The sequence below is a fragment of the Clarias gariepinus genome, chromosome 1, assembly GCF_024256425.1.
Source record: "Clarias gariepinus isolate MV-2021 ecotype Netherlands chromosome 1, CGAR_prim_01v2, whole genome shotgun sequence".
NCBI lineage: Eukaryota > Metazoa > Chordata > Actinopteri > Siluriformes > Clariidae > Clarias > Clarias gariepinus.
In genome coordinates this window covers 38225299-38251370 of record NC_071100.1, presented here as the reverse complement: position 1 = coordinate 38251370, position 26072 = coordinate 38225299, and the positions used below count along the sequence as shown (strand labels likewise).

Below are 26072 nucleotides of genomic sequence, written 5' to 3'. Positions count from 1 at the left end.
AAAAGTGAATGTTTAAGTAAAATCATATAACACCATTTTTCATAACTTAATTTTTCTTAAAAATTCTCTCAACCCATGCTTACTTTTTTGCAAAAATTTATATTTTTATCAGCCATTTAGCTCATGCCATTTAATCTAGTGTCCGTAACCTTATGGAATGCAAATCTTTCAATGATCTTGGCCAGTTTAGATTTGACATAAAAAAACATAAAAATGAAAAAGTTTATTATTCTAAAATGCAAAATTGCAACATGTACTGTATGTGACATGGTTACGGTCACTACAGATTTTTTACTTTTTAAACTTTTACCAAAAAACTATTTAAGCAACAATATGCTTTTAGAAGCTTTCGCCAATATGAATAATTATTATTGTTTGAAATACTGAAAAATGGCCATTTATGGGCATATGTAAAATCCCCCTATCAGTCACAACAAAATCATATCTTATTGTTTGAAATGCAGAAATTTGGAAAACTCATGCAGACAGAAATCAAAGTGCACCAAGTTTAAATCTTCTGATTTACTTCAGACACATTCATGTAGGAATATAGACGTGGGCTGTTTCTAGGCCTTTGGGGTCGAGTGTAAAATTCTCCTTGACACCACACTGCCAACCCAATCAAACAATTTAAGCTTAAGACCACAAGAGGGCCTCTATGGAACAATTAACCATGCTGAGAGCCATATGCTCATCATCACTAACTGACAAAATATATATTATTACAAAATATAAAATTCGGTATTCTTACAGGACCTGGCTCAGGGGTCCTAAGCAACTGCTTATACCACTTATAACTTGAGACACACACTTGGATGTGTCTTTTTAGCAAATTTCTTTCCTTTTTCCACTGTGCACAAACACATCTTACCTCTATGTGCCCAAGAACCTTCCATCCATCCATCATCCATCTATCCAACCTATGTAGTACAACTAGGGACTTTGGAGGCCAGCGGTACCACTGTATTTATTTCCATTTTATGATCGTGGTAGGACCGCCAGTTAACATTTACATGCGCAATCATACAGTACACTACGGGTAATTTGGGAACGCCGATTGGACTAATCTGCATGTCTTTGGACTGTGGGAGGAAACCGGAGTATGCGGAGGAAACCCACCAAGGACAGAGAGAACATGCAAACTCCTGGAGTCGAACCCACAACCCTGTACAAGGCCACAGTGCTTACCACTACGCCACTGCCATTATTTGTTCGTATTAGAGAACTATATAAATTCATAGTTAAATTTGTTAGGGAGGAAGGATACACACCCCTATTCTAAAAGCAGAGACATTACCATGGTAAAAAAAAGATATAGTGAAATACTTATTATATTTTGTTAACATTCTTACATGCCTTATTATACTACACATAACTACAGCATGTGAAGTGTTCTCGTGAATTAGCATCATATTTAATTCTTTCTTTAAAAGTGTGATATGTGCAATGTGCAGTAGTTAATGTATTTCCTGATTACAGTTCTGGTTCGAAGGTAAACCTATGGGACTCAACAACGGCACGCATGCACGCACGCACACACATTTTAAACTATCTGGCTTCTCGACAGAATTCATCTTTTAGTTTCGCAAGAGCAATGCACATATAATGTTCCACGGCTAAGCAGTATTTTATATTTACAGCATTTAGCAGATGGGGTTATTCAGACTGACTTACAAAATTGTTTGGAAAACTCTATCAATAAATCTATCCATATACTGGCTTACTACAGTATGTCACTCCCTAAGTGTACCATCAGTCTAAAACACTGTTGAGGAGAGTTTGATTGATTGATTGATTGATTGATATTGATATTGATTAATTAATTGATTAATTGTTAACCCAAATACTTAAGAAAATGTCATGTGTTAGATATTGTTTGAGAGCTGCCATTGACTCAGCTGTTCTGATATCTTGAGGATATTCTCAATGCTAAGTACATTCAGCCTGTGGTAAATTCGGTTGATCAGGCCTATATGGTAGAGTGGCCAGAGAGTCTCATCAGACCTGAGAATTTTGTTTCTCATGGTGCCTTTTGGTAAACTCCAGGCGGGCTTGCCATTTGCTTTTTACTAAGGAGTGGCTTTCGTCTGCCCACTTTACCATATAGGCCTGATTGGCGAATTGCTGCAGAGATGATTGTCCCTCTGGAGCTCTGATAGAGTGACCATCAGGTTCTTGGTCACCTCTCTGATTAAGGCTCAGTTTAGATGGCCGGCCAGCTCTAGGAAGAGTCCTGTTGGTTTCAAACTTCTTCCACTTATGGATGATGGAGGACACTGTGCTCATTGGGACCTTCAAAGCAGCAGAAATTTTTCAGTAACCTTCCCCAGATTTGTGCCTCGACACAATCCTGTCTCGGAGGTCTACAGACAATTCCTTCGACTTCATGCTTGGTTTGTGCTCTGACATGAACTGTCAACTGTGAGACCTTACTGTATATATAGTGGGACTCCCTCTGCCCTCCGGACCTGACTGACCCATCCTGGTGCCCCGCTTCTGGTTGGAGATCTCGTCGCATGGATGCCCCGTGTGTCTCTTTGGAATGTGTCTGGTCCCTGGGAATGGTTTTACTTTACCATAAAGACAGTTCTGGCCTCGACTGGTGTTGGCAGCTGTTTCTTGATAGTTCAAGATTGCAATTGTCTCCAATAACTACCTGGACTCCATATTTACATCAGTTAACATCAACTGTTATACCTGAACTGCCTGCCATCTAACACACTGTATAAATGCAGATCAATTCCTGCTTTCTGTTTCACCCACATGAGGATGGGTTCCCTGTTGAGTCTGGTTCCTCTCAAGGTTTCTTCCTATTACCATCTCAGGGAGTTTTTCCTTGCCACTGTTGCCCGCGGCTTGCTTACCAGGGAACGATCTGCTCATCTTGATTCATGCACACTTACATTCCATACAGACTTAAACAATTCTTTTGATTGTTTAAAGCTACTTTGTGACAATGACAATTGTTAAAAGCGCTATGCAAATAAAATTGAATTGAATTGAATTAAATTGAATATAGAAAGGTGTGTGCCTTTTCAAATCATGTCCAATCAACTAAATTTACCACAGGTGGACTCCAATTAAGCTGCAGAAACATCTCAAGGATGATCAGGGGAAACAGGATGATCAGGGGAAACAGGATGCGCCTGAGCTCAGTTTTGCAAACACTGTGAATACTTCTGTACATGTGCCTGAATTTTTTTATTTGTAATAAATTGGCAAAAATTTCAAGTAAACTTTTTTCACGTTGTCATTATGGGGTGTTGTGTGTAGAATTCTAAGGAAAAAAAAATATTTAATCTATTTTAGAATAAGGCTGAGACATAACAAAATGTGAAAAAAGTGATGCGCTGTGAATACTTTCCGGATGCACTGTATGAATTTTGCTCCCACAAGTACATATTAGAAATCTAACGTAAAAGTTTGTTAACATCCATTTTTGGTATTAAACCCTACAATTCAGACCTCTAAACAAAAGACAAGTGCATGCTGATTGAAAAGTATTTTTAGAACCTAATAATGTATGATTTGTACGTATCTATTTTAAAATACTCAAACGAAAAAGGTGTGTACTGTATTTATTCTTCTGTATGAATCCTTAGTGAAGTCTAGTGAGTTGCTTCACAATTTACCTTATAGGAAGTTCCAGTGACAGCCTTGGTGTTGATCTCATGCCACCTGCTTACGACACTGCCCTTAACGGTCCTGTAGTCCAGGTAGTAACCCCTGATGTCGGCTCCACCGGTCTTAGGAGAAGCCTGCCAGTTCAACACCATGTAGTCACGGACACGCTCCACCATAGTGAGACCAGAGGGAGGAGAAGGCACCTCTGTACAGGGAACATCTGAGGGTTAATCATCTACTCCAAATGATCAATCTAACTACTCTATATATCCCACATACACCGATCAGCCATAACATTAAAACCGCCTACAGTACCTAATATTAAGTGGGTCCACCCTTACTGTATATCATAACAGTAATGCACTGTGTGTTCTGACACCTTTCTATCACAACCAGCATTAACCTTTTTCACTGATAACCCTGTCGCCAGTATTGTACACCGGTTTTCCTTCCTTGACTTACTTCTGGTAGGTTCTGAATGCTGCAGACCAGGAACAGCCCACAAGAACTGCAGTTTTGGAGCTGCTCTAAACCAGTCCTCTACTCATAACAATCTGGCCAGTGTCAAAATCACTCAAATCCTTATGCTTGTCCATTTTTTTCTCCTTTCAACATAACAACCTCAGGAAAAAGGTTCACTTGCTGCCTAATATATATCCCACCCACTTCCATGCGCCATTGAAAATGTAGCTACTGTGAAAAGGGCCAAATTTTAATGGCTAGACAACTGGGTCAGAACCACTCCAAAAATATTTCCAGTTCATTGGTTGGACCACTTTTGGTATGCCCTGACCATTGCAGTTAGGGAACATTCCACAGGAGATGCTCTGACCCAGTTGTCTAGCCATTACAATGTGATCGAGGCTCACTGAGCTACACATGGGGAGATAATGCTGGTTTATATACTTTGATACAAAACATCCAAAGCTACTGCAGCTCAATCTGAAGAAAAAGTTCATGCTGGTTCTACTAGAAAGGTTTTTACTGTTTTGGGTTATTACCTACAGGTGGTCATGATGTTATGGCTGATCACTGTGAAGTCCTGTCTAAATGTACACAATATTATCCATCCTGTTATTAGTATATAAAAATAAAGGTTCTTAATATTAAATAGGAAGAACCAAAATGATGCTGTTACTCGTAAAACAATAAATTTTACACCGAGGTACAATCAGTACATTATTACCCAGCTAATTTAGATGATCCCTATAGTCATCATCATTTTTTCAGCCGAGAAACATTACTATAAATGTCTAGCATTGCTTTTTAACTCTTATTAAAGTTAAGTAAGTCAAGTATAAAAGGTCCGTTCCCAAAGTGTACTGATGATACCTGAAACGATCTCATAAAATGTGAACATTCTGTGCAGATCATATCTTACCAAGAATTCCGGTTAAAAAGCCACACATCACCTGTTGTGCATTTTAATAAGTTGGATTAAAAGTTAATAGGAGAGAACACTTTCTGATAGCACATTCAGTACAAACCAGCTCTCCTGTCAAGCATTATCACATATCATGCTTCTACTCACTGTGCTCTCATTCCCACCATGACTCTGGGATGGATCAGGAGCCTCTTCGTCATGTCGTAAGCACCGCATGCCCTAAAGTCATTTATGAAACACAGCAGGAGACACACAGCATGGACACAGAATGCTGCACACTCCACATTCTGAACATAAGGCAGGTTATTTATTAAGGCCAAAAGGAAACTACATAGCTGATTCTATCATAGGTCTCGATGATGTTAGGTTTGATTGGTGAATAATATGGTCGGATGCGAGATGGCAGTGCACATGCAGCACAGTCTCCATGCAGTAAGTCCACATCAGAGTGAGAACAGCATCATTTGGCTGTGTCCAAATATGTCTTCAAAAGGGCACTGTGAATGTAACTAGTTATTCTGCCCGGACAGGAGTTCTACAGGGTCCTGTGATAAATGAAATGATGGAAAGTGCAGAGATGGTGATGAAAACTGGCGGAAATGAAATTGTATGTACAGTACAGAGAAAGTATTTCTGTGTGTGAACAGTCAAAAAACCAAAGCTGCAGCTGTAAACAAAATAAAGGAATAAAGTCCATTCATGTCAGTGATCAATTGCGTTTGTTCTAATACTGATAGCGTGTGCACTTATTATATTGCATATTTCAATGAATAGATCTGCTACATCCTTAAAGGATATTTTGCTGTGGGACTCACCAATAGCTGCTTTTACAAGGCATTGTTCAGACTCGCTGGAATAAGTGCTGTAGCCGGCAGCGTTCACGGCCTTCACTCTGAACACACATTTGTCTCCCGTGTTCAATCCGTGACACACAAACCTACAAATCAAAGTTCCCACCAAGATCCAGATTGAGGCAAGGACACACACTGGTTTTATAGATTCAATTAGAGCAAAAATGTGGAAAAAATACATAAAAGAGCAGATCTACCTGGTGTCTTTGACTGGTTTGTTGTTACATGGCACCCACACATTGCTGCCAACAACGCTGACTTCCACGTAATAGCGCACAAGATCTCTGGCCTCTTTAGAAGACCCCCAGGTCACCACAACAGAGGTGGCGGTGTTCCTGATCGGCACAACCGGCCCGGGTGCCGAGGGCAAGTCTAAAAACGTTGGACAGTGAAGACAGATGGAGAGAAAAAAAAAAGAAACATTTTCAATAAGACTATTGAGTTAGTTGGAATAATTTGAAACAAAAAGGAAACTATTAGGTAAAAAAACACAATAACAAGTACTTAAAAATATAAGCAGAATATACAGTCGTGTGAAAGTTAGAGTTCCCTTTTTTAATTCTGTTCTCGTGTGTGTGTGTGTGTGTGTGTGTGAAAAAAAAGAAGACTCAACAATTTTTCGATGTCTGTCTAAAAAGAAAATGAAAGCATGACTGTGGTTTGCGAAATTCCTTCTGCATCCGAACAAACCACAAGACCAAAGTGGAGTTGTTTGGCCTTGATGCCCATCACCATGTTTAGCCTCATAGCCACTGTCAAGCATGGCGGTGGATCATCGGGGCTTGTTTTTGCAGCCACAGGACCTGAAACTTGAGTCATGCATCAGGGCAATGATGTGAAGCACACCAGTAAATCTACATCAAAATGGCCGAAAAAATTAAACAATCAAGGTTTTTGGAATGGCCTAATCAAAGACCTCAACCCAATTGGAACGCTGTGGTGGTACCTTAAGAGAGCTGTAGGTTAGGGATTTAAAATAACATAAGTACAAAAAGCATCACCTGAGTAATATTTGGTACAAGCTTTTGATAACTGATCAAAAAAACCCACTCCTGTTAATGAACTCAGACTTCAGCTCTTGGTATTCAGGTCGAATCGCTCTCTTACCCAGTCTATCTCCAACAGTCGTTTCTCCAGTTTCCTCAGATGACTCGCTGACACCTGCAGAGTTGCAGGAGCGCACGCGGAAACTGTAGGATTTGCCCTCGGCCAAGTCGAAGAGGGCAAAGCGAGGGGACTTTGCTGGCATTCCAGTGTTCACCCTCTGCCAGGTGTCCGTGCCAACCATGCACTGCGAACGAACCAACAGTACAACCAGTTACAGAGTCAGAACCAGGTCAAGGTGGTGTCGTATTTATAAAGTTAAAGCTCACAGTAGAAGAAGGATAGAATTTTCAAATAGTCAGAAAGCAGTTGTGCCAGTGTGTTTCTTGTCAGTGTGAATTATTTGCTTAGCGACTTTGGAGAGTTTCAAGGGATATCATACAGCATAAGTAAAAGCTATTGAGGGAAATGTATTTGAAAGGTATTTGAAAAGCAACAACTTAACATGATAGCTTCTGGGCTTTGTTTGGGGATTAAAAAATATATGTGTTTTTTTTTTTGTGGTTTATTCAGTCACGGTTTCTGTTCATTAGTAAATGGTTCATGGAGCCTAGACAGTGGGTCTCTGATCATATATTATGATCAAACAAAATATTATTCCATGCAATTAAATAATAAGACTAATGCCGAAATGGTTGGATTATGTTCATTAAATAAATGAGTGTTGTGACCTCCAGGTTTATAAAATGGTGCCGATTTAAGTTAATACATAAAACTGTTTAAAATTTGTCAAAGAATGTCAAACTGCAATTTTGTCTGAGATACACTATATGGACAAAGGTATTTGGCCAAACCTGCGATGACATTGTATCAAAATACATTGACTTTAATATGGAGTTGTCCTTCCTTTCACAGCTATACTGTAACAGTGTAACAGTGTCTTCTCTTCCACTCTTCTTGGGAGGCTGTCCACAAGATTTTTGGAGTGTTTTTGTGCGCATTCATTCTGTAGAGCATTTATGAGGTCAGGCACTGGTGCTGGACGAGAAGGCCTGCTTCACAATCTCCATTCCTGTTCATCCCAAAGGTGCTCAATGGGGTTGAGGTCAGGGCTCTGTGCGGGACAGTCAAGTTCTTCCTCATCAAATGTCTCATCTCAGTCCTTGATTTGTGCACTGGGGCACAGTCATGTTGGAATAGAAAAGCGTCTTTTCCAAACTGTTGCATTGTCTAAGATACCTAAGTACGCTGAAGCATTAGGATTTCCCTTCACTGGGGATAAGGGGCCTGACTGAAACACCTAAATCCAATAATTAACAGGTTCGGCTAAATACTTTTGTTCATATGGTGCACTTGTTCCATTTTGCGGTACAATGGATTTTGCTTTTTTAAATTTTATTTATCACCCATATACAGGATTTAAAATGAAACAAATTCCATAATTTAGTAATTTAACTATTCATATTATATCGCAAGGAATTTATATCTATCATTATGACCAGGACGTGATACAGGTATAGGTTATGTCCTTTCAAATATTTGCTCACCTTCTCCACATAATACATAACTCCTTCATGTCCTCTCTGCACAGGAGGCTTCCAGCTGAGCACCACGTAGCTCTTAGTGGCCTCAGTCACAGCCAGATCAGTAGGAGGCCCAGGGATTATACCAACTGAGAGAGAGAGAGAAGCATGAGAGAGGGGAAGAGAGAGGAGTAATGTCCTTAATAACCTCTATTCTGGATGAAATTGTGTTTATGTGTACTGTAGATCTCTCCGACTTCAAGAAACGCAAGAAGGAAATGTCTATACCACACACATATTACAAGTGATTCGATTAAATCTTACCTGTGGGTTCTTCCTCAGTGAATTTAATCATACCAGTCCATGGAGCAGAAACGCCAGCTAATGTAAGAGCAATAAGAAAGATGGTCAATGCCATACATCAATCCACTGTATACTGCACTGAAAAGAAAAATAATAATAATAATAATACAGTACAGAACGATCACTCACCTCTCAGACGGGCGCGGTCAGCTGGGTCCATTGCAAGTACAGGGTCAGAGACACGAGAAGGGTGACTGACCCCGGCTAGGTTCAGAGCGCTAACACGGAAAATGTAAGTGCGCCCCTCGATGAGCCCGGTGACTGGAAAACGGGCGTATTTTACGGGAGTGTCGTTACACTGGGTCCAGTGATGAGTGCCAACTTCACACCTGCAAACGGCACGTGAGTCATTAACATGTTATTTTAGTTAAAAAGATTATTCTCCAAAATTCTCCTGAAATCTCTCTCTCCGTTTCAATAATTGTAGAATTTGTTATAGGGTATATGATACATTATTTATCAAGAAAAAGTATTCACCAGGAATCAGTCCAAAAAGCAGTCCCTGAAACACTCACACCCCTCCTCCACCCTTCAAATCCCTTCCTCTCACTAATCAGAATTTATCCACTGTGAGGTAATTAAAGGCTGTTTTGTAACAGTGGAAAGAGACAGGCACAGAGGTTTAATTAAGGAAGGTTGCACGGGGAGCAAAGCTCATGTGTATTTGGTTTATGTGAATAGCAAGCAAACCAAAAGCAAACAAAAAAGCAAACAAAAACCAAAAGTTTAAATCAAAACGCACGATATACAGTATACAAGGGCTGTACTGAAAGTAATGCAAAAAGTCTAGTCTAGCATAGGATCATTTAAATTGCATTTAAGTTGGTAGAGTACCTCTATCTAATCGACATACTGTAGTGTCCCATCACAAGCGATTTTGCATTTGCTTTCGAGTCCTTATATAATCCTGGTCTCCCTCAGCATGGTTTGTTTTTAATGCTGAATTCACCATCTTCAAACGTCTTCATCCATCTGTGCATACCGCTCTTGTCAATGGTGTAATCCCCATAAACATTTTATAGTGCAGTAGGAGACCATCAACTCAACTGTACCTTTGTATAAAAAAAACATTTACTCTACCAATATGTGCAATTTAAACAACCTATGTTAATTACGGTATGCCCACTTTTGCATTACTTTTAGTACAGCCCTTTTCTTATTCAAGAACACATGTGGGACTAAACCAATATACTGTATTCCACCTACCGTCTGTGAACAGCCAATATCTCACAAGAAAAAAGGTGATATATGGAATGTTCACAGGCTTTAGGGGGAATACATTATACTGGTTTATTGTTACTACAGTGAGACCATCGTCTACGGCCATCTGTGCAATTTGCATGAATTATGTTAGTTAAGACAAAAAAAAAAAAACTATGCCCACTTCTGCATAACTTTTGGTGCAGCCGTCAAATTATGTACCCTAGGTTATAGTTGGTATGTGCAATTAAATTTTCACTCCTCACATCTATTCATGTAACTTTAAATTATTTTTAAAGATACCCTATATCCATAGTTCCATAAAAAATATACAGGGTGGCGTACAGGCTGCATCTATAGGCAATAATGTACTAAAAAATATTAATCAGAGCAAATGCTCAAATTGATGGCTTCTGACTTGTGTATATGTTGAATACAAAATGTTAAACATGTTTTAAATTATCAGAACTGATGCTATTACTGTACATGCAGGGGTGGTTTCCCCCTTTAATGCAGCGATATTATTCTGGACTGATCCTGATAGACTTTAGACAGCCACAATTAAAAAAAGAGCGGTGTTAAAGCTGATCCTATTCAGTCATCTGCTGTTAGTTTTAAAGCCATCATGGGACTGAAAAAAAAAAAAAAGTTTCATAAAAGGGAAATGAACACCAGTGGATTCAGACCTTGTTGCTACACTGTACAGTATATTTAAAGTACATGTATCACTGAGGATACCAACCCTGCAGAACAAGAAGTTCAGTTTGGAATAAACTTTTCTGACAAAACATTCCCAATACATTTGCATCCAGGAAAGAATTTGTATTCCCCCACTTCCTCCCACTGTAGCCTCTGAGCAAGTGTGTACTTTGGCAACCTCTGAGTCTGACTCATTTCATGTGGATGAACTTGCACATACACACACACTCACTCACACACACTCACACTCACTGACCTGTCTATAAAGTAGCCCAGGATGGAGCTGCTGCCCTCAACTGCAGGCTGTTTCCAGGTCACCACCACATAATCCTTATTAGCATCATGACACTTCACATCCAGGGGGGCAACAGGGACTCCTTCAACCTCCACGTCAGAATCTGATGCACACAAACACACATACATTCACTGTTTTTTGTTTTATTATGATGATGTATATCGTATAAAAAGTCCCAGTCTCAGGCAGAGTCACATAGCAGAACTTCATAGTTTGAACACTATAAAAACACAAAATGAAAATAAATGATTACTAGAGCACAAGACAGCTCTTGATGAGTTTAAAATGGGCTTGCATGCGTTTTTATTGCCATCCTTTTGGTGACTTCAGCCTGATATAGAAACAGCATTGCCTACTGTAGGTGAAACCTAATACAGGGAGCGTTCTTCTGCTGCAGCTTAAAGACACAGTGCAAAAAACTGCTCATGGAACTAACAGTCACATCTAATTTGCTTCAAAATTCTGAAATTCTATAAGGGGTGTTTCAAAACAAACCAGGACTTTTGATTGTGCAGAATAACAGATCATGGTTATGAGAGTAAAAACTACCTACATTTCTCTATTTCACCCTCTGTTACACTGATGCACTCATCCCAGTGTTTCATTAGTGCTTGGACACCATCAAGGTAGAAGGTTTTCTCAGTACACCTGTAATCCTAAAACGCTGGCCTCCCAGGAACTCCATTCAGCACCCAAATTCAGAACTGTACAGTCTCATTACCATTCAGTCTCATTAAAGTACTGTTATTGAAATGTTTTGTAAATGTCCAAGTCATCACTGTGATCTTGGTTTGACTTAATATTTGTTTGTATAAAATGAAAAATGTATAGAAGTCAATCCATGACAACTCTAATATTATTTCCTAAAAGGTGTATAAATGTACAAATTGACATGTCTCTCTAGATACCGATTCAACAAATCATTTGCTTCACGATGTTAAAGATAGATAGATAAATTACAATAATTTATACAGTAACACATTAGTGCCCCAGTACAAAGTGTTGCTGTTATGAACTTAAGTGTTATAAACTTGAGCCAATTTGTCACCTTCACCTTCCTCCTTGTTTGACTGATGGCACTTAATCAGTAAACTAGCATCCAAGGTATAAGTATTTAATCAATGACAGAAACTTCAATGCACTTTTTGTCAAATACCTAAATGTAAATGTGTCATGTCCCTTGTTACTGCTTCACATGTGTTAATAAATGATTTTTCCAAATAAAATATCGAAATAAAACCATATGTTAATGTTTGAAATCAATGACTCTGTTCAACTTTAAACCCACATGTAAATTTAACGTATTTAACGGTACAACTGGAGCCCTATAAGGCGTTGTGTTTGCAAACTTCACCTCGGACGAACACGAAGGCGGAGTGAGAGTCGAAGCCTGACTTGGTGTTGATGCGCAGAGTGTAAAGTCCCTCGTCTTCTTTGTTGAGGTGGAGGAGTGTGAGTGTTGCTCGCTGTCCGCTCCAGTGCATCTGCACCCATTTGGATGGCTCCAGAAGTACACCTTTTTAAATACATAAATGACTGTGATTGACGTGAAATTGTTCACGTGCCGTGAAATTGTTTGGTAACTTGTTTAGGACTAACTGACCATTTATTCAAATAAAATCTGTAAGATGTATGATAGCTTGGTTTATCCTATAAAAATTACACGCAAATTGAAAATCAAAATATAAATATCAGAACCTTAAGCATGTACCAGAACAGAAGATATTTGTATGTGATACAGTATCTATACACTCCATACATATTATATAATATAATATAATTTATCATTACAAATATCCATTATACATAGATATCTTTCTAAGCCAAGTGTCTACCCACCATTCCTGTACCAGAGCACCTCAGGCTGATAGCGTTTCACAGTGGGATACACGATGACAGTGCAGCCCAAACTCATGGTCTCTCCTTCACGGCCAAAAGCCACTCCAAACTTATCGATAATGGTGGTCCTGAAGGTAACTCCATATTCAGGACTGAAACCATCTTAGCAGAGGAAGACAGCTAAGAATTAGATCTTTAAAGTGAAAGATGTTTGGTGTATGTATTTAGTTTAAGAACTATACGACGCTGTAATACAGCACATAGATTTGTGTGAATGGATAAAGGTGTATGTTTATAGAAATCTAGAAACTCACGGGGTCTTTCAGACACTTCTTCATCTTTGAATCCTTTAAAAGACAAGTGCAAATAGACATCAGTTCTGCAATGAACAGATTTATTTAAATGAATATCCACCCACATTCACTGGAATGTTGCTAGACCCTAGACTGGTTTTAGTTCCTCTTCATCTAAACCCCTTAGCATTAAGAACACAACCAGCCTTAATAAAAGGGAATAGAGATAAGATATTTGTCTTTCATTTTTACTATAACAGTCACTATAGTGTTGCTTGAAAAAACATTTAAAAAAGAATAAACAGTTGTAATAAAAATCTGCGAAGATCATATCTGGGCCGTAATATGACAAAGAATGTCATTGAATTATTCTGTAAAAAGACCCTAGTTGACCTCTAGGGCACTAAAGGCCTAAAATAGAGACTGAGGAGGTGTCAGCTGGCTCTTCTGCTCCAAATATACTTTACTTGAATGTCTGCCTGCCTGCCTGCTACACACTCACTCCACTTAGCACATTGTAGTGGAAAAAATGCTTTTACTATGGGAAATGCATTAGTGAATGGAGATGACCCACCATGCAGCTGTGCACACTAAAGCGGCCAATCAGGTCTAAATTGTTGTTTGAGAATACTTCAGTGTGATTGTAAATATACATATATGGAACTAATAGTAATTAATAATAAAAAAAAAAAACTGCTTCATCCTGGTCAGGATCATGGTGGATCAAGAGATTATCCAAAGATCCCTGGGCAGGAATACAGCTTGGATGTGTTGCCCATCCTTGGCAGCGTACTTTATTAAAACCTAGGGGTAACTTATAGTCACTCGTCCACCTACCAATATGTTTTTTTAATGTGGGCGGACAATAGGAACACATTTCTTTGCCCGATATATTGTACTGTGCAAAAGTCTTTAGCCACCACTCATTTCCTCATATTAAATTGAATTCAATTATGTAGATTAATTAAAAGAAATCTGAACAAAGGTTGTTGTTTTTTTGCGACAGGCTGCAAATTGCTTAAAAAGAAAAAAATTAACAATAGGCTGTTTATGTAACAGCCTTACCAGCAGCCTCATTTCCCCTCTCGTCTGTTCCAACCACCAGCATCACCAGTATACTAATCACTGGTCTGATCATCTGGCATCATCTAGACCTGTTTCTCACTGGTTCATGCCACTTCTTCTGCACAATACTGTATATTGTTATTATCGTTAGTTTTGTGGTTATTTATGTAATATTAATTCCCCGAAAATTAAGTAATTTGACAATTCCGGATTAGTTTTTCATAATCTATGACATAGAACATAACATAAAAAAATGTATGAAACAGCTTTGTTTACAATGTCACCATGCCCTATTTGCTGTTACGCAAGTTGTTTGTGATGATAACAATACAGAGCACCGGATTTTCCTGAAGTGTTGATCTCATTTTACTTTGGACACAACCACAATAAAACCGCAAAACCTAAATAAAACCCCTAATATACTAGAAGAAGAATCTCTGAACTCACTTTTAATGATGACCGAGGCAAAGGCAGAGCTCTCGCCTTTCAGGTTGAGAGCTGAAATGCGATATTCTGCCGTGTCAGTGAATTCACAGCTGTAATGTAACAATAAGAGCAATATTATTACAAAATCAACTCATCCATAGCATCCATCAAAAAACAGATGTATTCGTTCAACAACAAAGTCAAAGGTAACTAGAAAGTCATAAGGCTTATACACAAGTCAATTTTCTTACTTTTTAATCTCCAGAGAGTGCATGTTGTAATTGCTTTCTGTAGTGTACTTCTCAGCATGAGCCTTAGCATCGATGAGTACGTTATTTTTGTACCTGATCACGAAGGAGGTAAACAAGGCAGAAAAAAAATACATTATACTGTATATACACCGTCTTATAAAAAAGTTTTGGCACCCCTTGATAAATAACAGATCTTGGTGATTTTTTTAAATTAAAAAGACAGTCTCTCTTAAAAAATAGAAAAAATGCAAAATTTTTCAGCAAACATTGATGCATAGTTACTTTTTATGTCATAAATTGAACAAAGATAAAAAATAAAAACATGATTGTGGCACTGTGCAAAAGTTTGGGCACCCTACATAATCAGTACAGTACTTAGTAACACCTCCTCTGACAGATATCACAGCTTGCAAACGTTATAACGTTTATAGCCAGCTAAAAGTTTTTCAAATCTTGTACTTCTTACTACTTTTCTTCGATTCTTTCATGCAAAAGGCTTCTAGTTCTGTAATATTCTTTAGACGTCTTGCATGCACAGCTCTTTTAAGATCTACCCACAAATTTTCAATGATGTTTAAATCATGGGACATTAAGCCTTTTACAGATGGTGTGATGTTTGCTTCCAGAATTTGCTGGTACAGTATTTAGTGGAATCCATTGTTTCCTCCAACTGTGCAATGTTTCCTGTGCCACTGGCTGCAGCACAACTCTGAAGCATGATACAGTAGATCCACCCCCATGCATAATAGTTGGCAAGGTGTTCTTTTCATAAAATGCTGCTCCTTTTTTTCTTCAAACATGCCTTTGCTGATTTTGGCTGAAGAGTTCTATTTAAATTTTCAGTCAGTCCACAGCACTTGTTTTTAAAACGCATCAGGTTTCTGTAGACCTTCTGTTGCATACTTTTGACATCGGATTTTAAAATGGGGACGCAGGTAAGGTTTTTTTCTGCTGACTTCTATGAAAGTCTTGTGAAACGGTGCACCACCACTCCTGAGTCTGCTAAATCTTCCTGCAGGTTTTTTGCAGTCAAATGGGGGGTTTAATTTGTCTTTCTGACCAGCATACGAGCAGTTCTCATAGTCTTCCAGATCTCATCTTGACCTCCACAGTTCTCCTGAACTGCCATCTCTTAATTACTGTACATTTCTCACAGTGGAAACTGCAAGCTGACAACGCTTTGCTATCTTCTTGTAGCCTTCTCCTGCATTGTGGCAACGATAACTTTCATTTAGAGTCCTAAACAGCTGCTTAGAAGAACCAGTGGTTGTTTAATAAGTATTTATAAAGCTTTGAAATTGGCATTTCCTTATGACAGCTGTTGCCATGCATCTAATCCAACAAGCTGACTATGGTCTGGAAACCTTGTAGAAAGAATCTGAGACTCTGGAACTCTTAGGGTGCCCAAACTTTTGCACAGTGCCATAATAATGTTTTTGATTTTTTATTTTAGTTTAATTTATGAATATAAAACTTTGAGCATATACACACACACACACAACTACAAGCAATTTTGGAAACGCCAATTTACCTACAACCAATTTTCCGTGGGAGAAATCTGAAGTACCTGATGGAAACCCACCAAGCACAGGGAGAACATGCAAACTTCATGCACACAAACCTATAGCAGGAATCAAACCCCTGACCCTGGAGGTGTGAGACCGCAGTGCTAACCACTGCATCTCCGTGCCACTTGAAGTTTTTTAAAAGCTACAAAAATTAAATCTATTTTTAAAAATTCTTTTAGAGTCAGCCTATTTTGTGTCCTTGTCCATAAACTTTGTTTATACGGCTATAAAACAAGTCGTTATGCCGCAAGCAAAAAAGAAATAATCATGGTGAATGGTAAACACAGAACCTCACCAGGCCACGCGAGGTTTGGGCCAGCCAGCGACGGTGCAGTGCAGCGTCACACTCTTTCCCTCCCACACAGTCTGACCACGCGGCTTCACAATGAACTCAGGAGGATGAGTCAGACTGTCCGTGTTCAGCTTCCTCTGGAACTCATACTTTTCTTCAATCTGTAATGGAGTAAACAAGAGTATGGTTCATCCCTACTAAAGCTAAACTGTACCAGTGCTAGAGTAGAGTTAGAAATGACGAGACGATTCTACAAATTAGATTAAAATTAGTTGGTTACAATAGATGGGCATGAGTATTTATGTGGCTGAAAGCCCTCAAATAAAATACTTTTATACTCCATCCACCCATCTAGGAACCTCTGTAGTCCAAATAAGAGGCCCCCGATTAACCGCCTCCCTCTGTTATTCCTGCTGTAAGTAGTTACCAGATTACGGGCCAAACTTCACTGAGTGATGATGGTCGAATAATTGAAAAAGTCTTGACTAAAACAACATAGATGAGGAATCACAAAGGATTTTTCATTTTCTGCAATTGAAAAGTACTCGAACTAGTTACCTTTATCAGAAGGTAATGCTATAATGTAACTGATTACTTTTTAATGACAGTAATTAGTTACTTTATTACTATATTTAGCACAGGGAGAACATATAAACTCCATCCACAAAGACCTCAAGGCGGGAATCGAACCCGAACCCCAGTGGTGCAAGTCCACAGTGCTAACCACTACACCACTGTGCCTCCAAAATTTTTCCATACATTATATATTTCTCAAACTAAAACTCCATGACTGAACTGAAACGTATTAGCATTTTAAAATCTGGTTTCCTGACAGCAAGAAAAAGTAAAAAGTTTTAAATTGTTTTCCTGACTGTGTTGCAGGAGCTCCAAGGACATTTTGACAGCTGGTATCTGATTTCTAACTAAATAAATGTAGCTAATGTGGATTGTGCTTTGGCATGTAGGTGTCTAACAACCCTGACATTCATTGTGTGATATATGAGACAGACCGACTGTCTTTGGGCAGACTGACTGCTTTTGTCACTTGGTTTGTTAAAACTTGCGACTTATATAACATAATTTTGACAAGAGGATTGCATAATCAAATTTTAACTGAAAAAAAACTTTAAATTTCCCGGTTGAGATGTCAACGTATGTTATAATCCAAAAACCCAATTTGTTTTTTTTTGGGGTGAATTCAGCCACAGAAATGGCTTCATGGTTTCTATGCACATAGGGATAAACATCCTTCATCACCTTCCTGCTAAGGGCCATTTTTTCTGCAGACTCCCTCACAGTCGTACTGCGGCTCTTCTTCACCAGTTTCAGCTGGTACTCGGTGTCTCTGGAGAAGAGGTTCTTCATGACCACGTAGCCCAAACCCTCCTCCTTCGCCTCCTCCTGGCTCTCCATCAGATCTTGTGTAGCCAAATAACTGTTGGAAGAGATGGATTGACTTATACAAGGACGAGCAAGGCTCAGATTAATCAAAGTGGAAGCAAAAGAGTCAGATATTTAGATTACGGTAGAATATTAACACAGAATGTGTTTTATACACCTCAGCATGACCAGATATGACTCTATATCTCAGTTCGTTTAACATATTTGGTACATTTCATCTACTGTTTGAAGTAATGGTTTGGAAAGTATATGAAAGCCAGGCACCTGCTTCTACAAACTGGCACCACGTATCCCACAACACTCTCCTCTTTGTCCAGTGCCAGGCAGGCACACTTGTGTTCCTTGGCGTACAAAGCCTTTTTTTCCTCTTGCATCTTACTTGAAGCCTTCATCCTAAAGAAATGTCCAACAGCAGTGGATAAAATAAAAATAAAACAGAGCAGCAACATTTACTATCAAAGGTAATATGACTGCTCTTGCTCCAATAAAGAACATCGCATTGCCCTGCTGCTAACCTGGAGATGGAGCTCAGTTTCTTTTCCTGCTTCTTATCTGAAATTTGCACGCTAAAGCAGGCACATGACAAAAACAAAGATAGTTATTTTGCATCAAAGTATGATTTTTACCATGGTTTTTGTTTCAGAAATCCATAATGGCCTGCTGCTAACCTGGAGATGGAGCTCAGTTTCTTCTCCTGCTTCTTGGCTGAAGTATGCACGCTAAAGCAGGCACATGAGCAAAAAAAACAAGACAGTTATTTTACGTTAAAGTATGATTCATACCATTGTTGTTGTTGTTTTTTGTTGTTTTTTTAGAAATCCATGATGCCCCGTTGCTAACCTGGAGATGGAGCTCAGTTTCTTCTCCTGCTTCTTGGCTGAAGTATGCACGCTAAAGCAGGCACATGAGCAAAAAAAAACAAGACAGTTATTTTACGTTAAAGTATGTTACATACCATTGATTTTTTTTTTTGTTTTTTTTGTTATTTTAGAAATCCATAATGCCCTGCTGCTAACCTGGAGATGGAGCTCAGTTTCTTCTCCTGCTTTCTACTTGACGCCTGCACCCTAAAGAAGAAGCAACAGCAGTCAGGCCACAAACCCACAAGGTCAAGCAGCAGGATGAAAACAAAAACAGCAGCGGTTTCTACTGTTAAAGCTAACATTCCTGGCTTGGGTCAATAAATAAAAAACACAGTAATGTGGAAGTTCCTGGAGTTTAAACGAAATGAAAATGTTAATCTGTTTGTTACATGAAGATCTTGTTCAGTGTGTTAGTGAAAGCTTAAGTGATGTATAGTTATACAAAAGCAAATCTGTTAATGTGTTCAAAAAAGCACTATTGAGCTATGTGATGCACAGGAACGAAATGATCATCTGATTTCTTACTTAATTTCAATGCATTCTTTACACCATGGTACAGTAGCTTTAGTCTGATCTCTTTAAGACTACAATTAAACTGCAGGATGCAAAAGTTGGCCTGATTTACCTTTTGGTAAAGTTGTATATAAGTGCTTCAATGGGTCAAACTGAACCAAAAATTCCCATAAGATTATAAACGGTAATGGTATCCTGCACTCACACCTTATGCATGTTGATAAATAGAAACCACCGATGACTGGGTTCAGATGATTGACAGCTGATTGACATTTAGTGACATTCATAAAATTTCAATTAAGACAAAGCTCACAGTGAGCTCAAAGCGACAAAATAATTACCTCACCTACAGTATACTCATCCATTCTCACTCAATTATTTTCTATACCACCACCTGTACAGGGTTGTGGGAGACCTGGAGCCTATCCCAGGGGACTAGGAGGGATACACCCTGGTGATAAACACATCTTACACTATGGCTCTTTGGTCATCATAGGTTTTGTTGTTGTCACATACATTGATTTGAGATCCATGAGATTTTTGCCAGAATTCAGTACAGACCGCTGCAGTGTGGCAAAAATCCTAAATATCAAAAAACTAACTTAATAAATAAATTAATAAATAAATAAATAAATTACTAAATAAATGACCATGTTTTATGTAAATGTAGCATTTTAGATGTCATGTTCCTTGAAGCAATGTTTCCACAATTTGCGCCTGATGAAGCCTGGCATCGTCATCTTAAAATATGCCTGTGCCATCAGAGTCGTTCAGTTTATTCATCATTCAGCTCATCAGATCATTCAGTATGCTCAGTTGAGCTCATTTTTAGGTCGAACCTACTATAGACCTGACCTAATACAGTAGGTATTAGGTATGATGGAGGCATCATTTTATCCGCTTCTCCTCTTACCCTGATGAGCCCATGAATCTGGAACAGGGTAAATCTGGACTCATCAGACCACTTAACATTTTCCCATGCTCCACAGTCCCTAGCAAAGCTCCCTAATAAAATTAAGCCTGTTTTTCCCCCAAAAAGCCTTACTGATAAGTACTTCTCTTAAGGCTGCACAGCTGTTTAGTCACAATCCCTGGAGTTCTCTTCACATGTGGAAATACTCTCACTTTAATTATTAAACATAGCAGGGAGTTTTTTAATTATTATTTCACCGAATGTTTTTTACGATCACATTTCTCCCTCGCAGGTGATGGGTCACCACTATCCTTTCTGATTTTAATAATGCATTTTACAGTTCCTTAGTAATTCCAGCAATCTCTTTAATTGTTGTCTTTGCTTGATGCAGGACAATAATGTGACCCATCAGAACCACAGGACAATAACTGGACCCTTCTGAACCACAGGACAATAACTGGACCCTTCTGAACCACAGGTAGTCTTCTGACATGGATGTTTAAGAAATGAGACACTACTCACTGCATCAATTCGAGTTAAATAACTTGTTGCCAGCTAAACCATCTTAATCACTGCAGTAATTATCCAATGAAAGTATCTTAACTATTTCCTTAGAGGGCAATATAACTTCTGTCACTTCATAGTGAGTCTCCTTAAATAAATTGCTCATAGGAAACAACAAAACAAATTGCAAACCAACAGGATTTTCATGACTGTCAAAAGCACAAAACAAAAAATTCTGTTTCCAGTATTCTGCATTGCATAGCATCTATGGGATTCACGTGACAAAAGACCGAATGACTCGGAGTAGAAGAGTCATTGAGAAAGAACCGCTCAATTCTGTTTACCTGTACATAACCTACGGAGGTTTACGCGGTGATTTGCGCATGCGCGCCCAGTAGAAAATGAACGAATCACTCTCTAAGACTACTGGTTCTTCTGAGTCACGTTAAAGATTAGTTTAAAAAGAATGAAACGTTCATGAACTACCCATCAATAATCTTTGGACGAGCACTTTACCACTCTGACACTCTGAAGGAAAAAAAACAAAATTAGAAAAAAATTGTCCAGTTGTCTATTTTCAACCGTAGACAACGTTCTAGCAACTTAAGCAATTCAGTTGTATTTTAAAAGTAAAAGGATTGCTCTTAAAAAAAAGAAGAAGCTTAGCTGAATTGGATCGCAGCAGGAGTTAAACCTGGAGGCATGTAAAGTCCTGTCACATACTTCCACCTGCCAGAGGTAGTACGGACTTCCTGTTGTTCACATGCTTGGCAAACGGGGCCTGCAATGCACAAAGCTCTGCTATCTGCTGAGATTAATCCTTCATCCCTGGCTGTGTCCTAATTTATCTCTGCATTACACCAGCATTAACCTTCTTAGTGAGAAGGATCGAGGCAATTCATATTGTATTTATTCTCATTATCGCTTCATCGACTATTAAGGCAGGTTTCATCGCAGCAGGTGATGGGATTTATATGTTCACTCTTATAATAAAGATAAATTGGCCTAACATATACACACAAATGAAAAAATACGATTTCGAGTGGAAAACACTTTAATAAAGCAAGGCAATAATATCACTTTGCAGCATAAAGCGTTCAAGTGTCCTCGTCAGTATTGCACATTTCCAGAATTCAATTGGAAAAGTGGCCGTACAGTTGTAGTACAGTAACAGGGATCTCGAGCCTCTAAATTTCCCTGTCTCGCGAGCCACAAATAGCCCAGGGACACATTAATATCCCTGGCTTTTTAACAGCAGAGAGGTTCAATTTCCCCCCTCTAGCTCGGTCATGGAGAACCATGATCATCATGCAGAAGAAAATCTGATTATTTATTGATGGAAGCCATTTGGCAGACAATTTTAATGATCGCGACTAACAAGTGAGGAACATCTAAATCCTATTATGTTACTGCGTAAAGAGCCTGATTTGGTAGTGGTATAGTTTGCAAATAACACCGTTATTGCACATTTAGCCAGTAATGTACTTAACTTGTGTAATTTCTGTATGCCATAAAATAACTATAAGCGCACTGGTTTCCCAACACACATTAAGCTGTGCTTTATCTCAGAAACTGTTTAATGCTAAATGTACTGTCAGGAAATGATGCACAAAGCAAAATAATAACAATCATATAACAGTATAGAGATTCACCATGGACAATAATATAAGATATTTGTCTTCAAAACCCAAAGCATATATAAACTGTAAAAACCATATCCATAGCAAATTCATAGACTTAGACTAAACAACTTTGTGGAAATAAGAAAACCACTTGCTAGTTAGGCTAATGAGAAAAAAAGACTTTCATCTTGTTCGGGAGCATAATGATTATGACTTTGGAGCAATGGAAAAAGGTCACATAATCTGATGAGTTCAGATCGACTCTATACCAGAGCGATTGGTGCACCAGAGTAAGAAGGGAAGCGCATGAAACGATGCACCCATCATGCATAGAGGCCACTGTACAAGCCTCTGGAGGCAGTGTTATGATCTGGGGTTACTTCAGTTGGTCAGGTCTAGACTCAGCAAATCTAAGTGGCGATAAATAACGTATGATGATGGGTGATGGGTGATGACCTGAATGTATTGAATTACTGACCAGGTTATCACATCAATGGAGTTTTTCTTCCCTGATGGCACTGGCATATTCCAAGACTCATATTGTGAAAGAGGGGTTCTGGGACAATGAGGAATTATTTTCGCACATGACCTGGCCACCACGTTGTTTACTGTAATCAAAGCTTGAACAGCTCTGAGTTGTTACTTTACTAAAGGTTTTACTTTCCAATTACAGTTCATATCCATCTCACACCACTTCTACAGGAGATAATCTCACCGAGGTTGTGTACTCAATGAATAACTTTAGCTGTAATCCTATAAAACATGCAACTCATCCTTTCACCTCAAATAACAATGTACAGATGTCTAAGGGTAAATTAATGATTAAAACATTCTGCAGTCCATTGGCACCCAAACTCAAGATTTCTGTGTCCTGTTCCCTTAGGACATTTTTTCTTGCCCCTGTCGCCTGCACTTATTAGTGATCTAAACATAATTCTACATCCAGATTTTTTGCTGCTGTGTATCAGTGTCTATTGTTAAAGGTCATAATTGGAATAAATTCGAACTTGCTTGAATCCTAATGTTAATCAATATATTGTACATACAAATTTTGTCTTGTCTTAAAATCCTGGTTAGAAGACTGAGCTCAGGTGTAAAAATGAGTTAGGAAGATGAGGTGTTATTCATTATGTTAAGCATGTGAGCTTCTATGCTGGTTAAAGTGTGAGGTAGCCAGTTTCCAGATGCTAGTCAGCACACATCAGGGGAGAGCACGGTGACAAGTCATCACTGGCTCCTCTTACCCCACGCTGCTCATGTGAGCGGCATACGACTGGCGGCTAAAGGACGACAGAGAACTTTGGTGGTAGCTGCTTTCATATTGAGTCTCCAGGTTCCGTCGTTGCTGCTCCTGTTGCACTTGGATGGATCCTGACATCCTGAGTGGGTCTTGGATTGACTTGTGGTTGATTTCTGAAAGTCCCGTAGGCCCGTTCCCCCTCGCTTTGGTGCTTTAGTTGCACTCGCAGTTTAACTAAGGATCAATTCCAATGCAGCTCGGTCAAGATATGAACATGTGCAAGTTTTGCACTTCAGACTTGTTTACACTGCAGTACAGATGTATTCGGCTTGGAGTTTTTTTTTTATGACACATTACGATTTTTGCACACACATTAAATCAAATATTTGGGGCAATTTTGGGGATTGTAAAAAAAAAACATACTTTTTTTTTCCCTTGAAATTTTTATTTTTAAAATTGTATAAAACTGAAAAAATAAGATTGATTAATGGAAATTTAAAGTGCGTAAACATCATTCAATCGCTAAAACTCTATCTTGATTTAAAAAAGGATTGGTGCCACTCCCAGAATCTATTACTATTTGTTTGTGTCTCTTTCTTTTTAAACCTGCATCAGCCATGTTTTCTATGCAAATATTATAATGATCCCTGGTCACATGACTATGCATGCCATTTGGAGAAATTTTCATATTAAAAAAAAACTTCCACCTTTTAATTTTATTGCATTTATTTTAACAGAATTTGTCAAATTATACAATATGTCAGCGGTTACTTATTCAACATGAGCCGAATACATCTTTAACTTTTAGTCAATACGTACAATGCCAGAAAACTATTTCACAAGTAATAATAATGTTAAACAAATTGATTTACCCAGTCTGAAGTTTTGAAAAGAAGTAGACTTAATCACTGTTAAAGAAAGGTTTATCATATTTCATGATGATACATCATCATGTAGGAAAAGGTAGACAGTATTATTAGAAAACGTACTGTAGAATACAGTACCTGCTGGTTCGCAACACCTAACATGGTGGTGCTTAAAAATATTACAGCAATGTATTAAATAAGTGCAACACAAATTGGATTGTAAATGAATATCAAAAGTAAAGCTATTGTAGAACATATCAAAGCATAAAGCATATAAGGCATAAAAATCTATCAGGAAAAAAACTAGGATAGTTAGGCAGACAGTACACTACCAATTTACACAACATTAATTAAAGCTAACGATTCTCAATCATTTAGGCAAGTCATAACACAATAAGCTGGTCATTATAAGCCAAGAAAATGCAGCTTCTTACCAAACTCCAAATTTTGCAGGAAAAAAAATGAGTTAGAAGCGACTCAACTCCAAAAGTGGCCTAAATCCGGGCAGGGCAGCGGTGCGGGGTGACGGAGCGGAGTGCAGGAGCACAGGGGCCAAAAATAATGCTGAGCACTCGGTGAGAGCAGTGCGACCTTGTATGGTGAGCGGAGCGTTAAATTTAGCCTGCAGGGGACAGCCGCAAACAGGGTTGCCAGATTGAGTCCATGGCATGGGGCCTTGTAGACAGTTTACACCCTACCTGACTAACCACAAATCGGGCCAAAAAGAAGCCCTTTGTTTAATCTCAGAGTATCTTTAGAGAAGAAGTCATCTTATTAAAAAGTCAGCTCAAGTAACATGTTGGAAACTAGAATGACGCCACCTGCTAAATTTAACACGTCTAAGACGATTAAACAATCACTAAGAATAATTCATTACAAATAATTTCCTTTTCTCATGTTGTGCTTTAATCACCTTACATATAACTTAGTTTGTACAGGCCTATGAACCCATCCACAGCTGTACCACAGTGTAGCTTACAAAACATTGCTCTTTCAATCTAACACTGCTAAAAATGTTCTATAAAATCCATAATGAACAACATTCTGTAAAATGTCTGCAGACATCCTATTCAAATTTAGTCTCAAAGTTCTCTAGGAAAAACATTCTAAACAAATACATCTTTGCAAAAACTGTTCTACAAATATACGAATATACTACTTAAACTTTATGTGAAAATTCTACAGGACAGGAAAGACAACTCATTTTACATGACTTGTTTCAGAACAAGATAAGGCTTACAGGGTAGGGTATGGTTAAATTATTCATTGTAAATTAATGATAAAAGTTAAAAATGGAACTAAGGAACTCAAATAAAATATTAATAAGACACTCCAATGACTAAAGTAGGCCTAGTGGGGCATTTAGTCTTTATATGGAATAATGTAAATCACTCATCACAACATGAACAATTCAATTCAATTTAAAACTTTAT

At 38.4% G+C, this 26072-nt stretch overlaps 1 protein-coding gene across 1 annotated transcript in view; it reads right to left on the bottom strand.

The window, feature by feature from the left end:
• Nucleotides 1-25182, bottom strand: part of myom1a (myomesin 1a (skelemin)) — a 38384-nt gene extending 13202 nt beyond the window's left edge. The window contains exons 1-22 of the mRNA XM_053504424.1: nt 25074-25182; nt 23778-24007; nt 19135-19185; nt 18959-19009; nt 18787-18837; nt 18634-18684; nt 18383-18511; nt 17975-18152; nt 16721-16878; nt 14858-14950; nt 14628-14716; nt 13137-13169; nt 12823-12984; nt 12338-12499; nt 10945-11086; nt 8919-9118; nt 8751-8807; nt 8451-8575; nt 6967-7150; nt 6057-6231; nt 5824-5945; nt 3633-3829 (exon numbers count right to left, since the gene is read on the bottom strand). Of these exons, the coding sequence (XP_053360399.1) occupies nt 3633-3829; nt 5824-5945; nt 6057-6231; nt 6967-7150; nt 8451-8575; nt 8751-8807; nt 8919-9118; nt 10945-11086; nt 12338-12499; nt 12823-12984; nt 13137-13169; nt 14628-14716; nt 14858-14950; nt 16721-16878; nt 17975-18152; nt 18383-18511; nt 18634-18684; nt 18787-18837; nt 18959-19009; nt 19135-19185; nt 23778-23911 (2544 nt within the window). The 5' untranslated portion in view covers nt 23912-24007; nt 25074-25182. The remainder of the gene's footprint in view (nt 1-3632; nt 3830-5823; nt 5946-6056; nt 6232-6966; nt 7151-8450; nt 8576-8750; nt 8808-8918; nt 9119-10944; nt 11087-12337; nt 12500-12822; nt 12985-13136; nt 13170-14627; nt 14717-14857; nt 14951-16720; nt 16879-17974; nt 18153-18382; nt 18512-18633; nt 18685-18786; nt 18838-18958; nt 19010-19134; nt 19186-23777; nt 24008-25073) is intronic.
• Between the last annotated feature and the right edge of the window lie 890 nt (nt 25183-26072).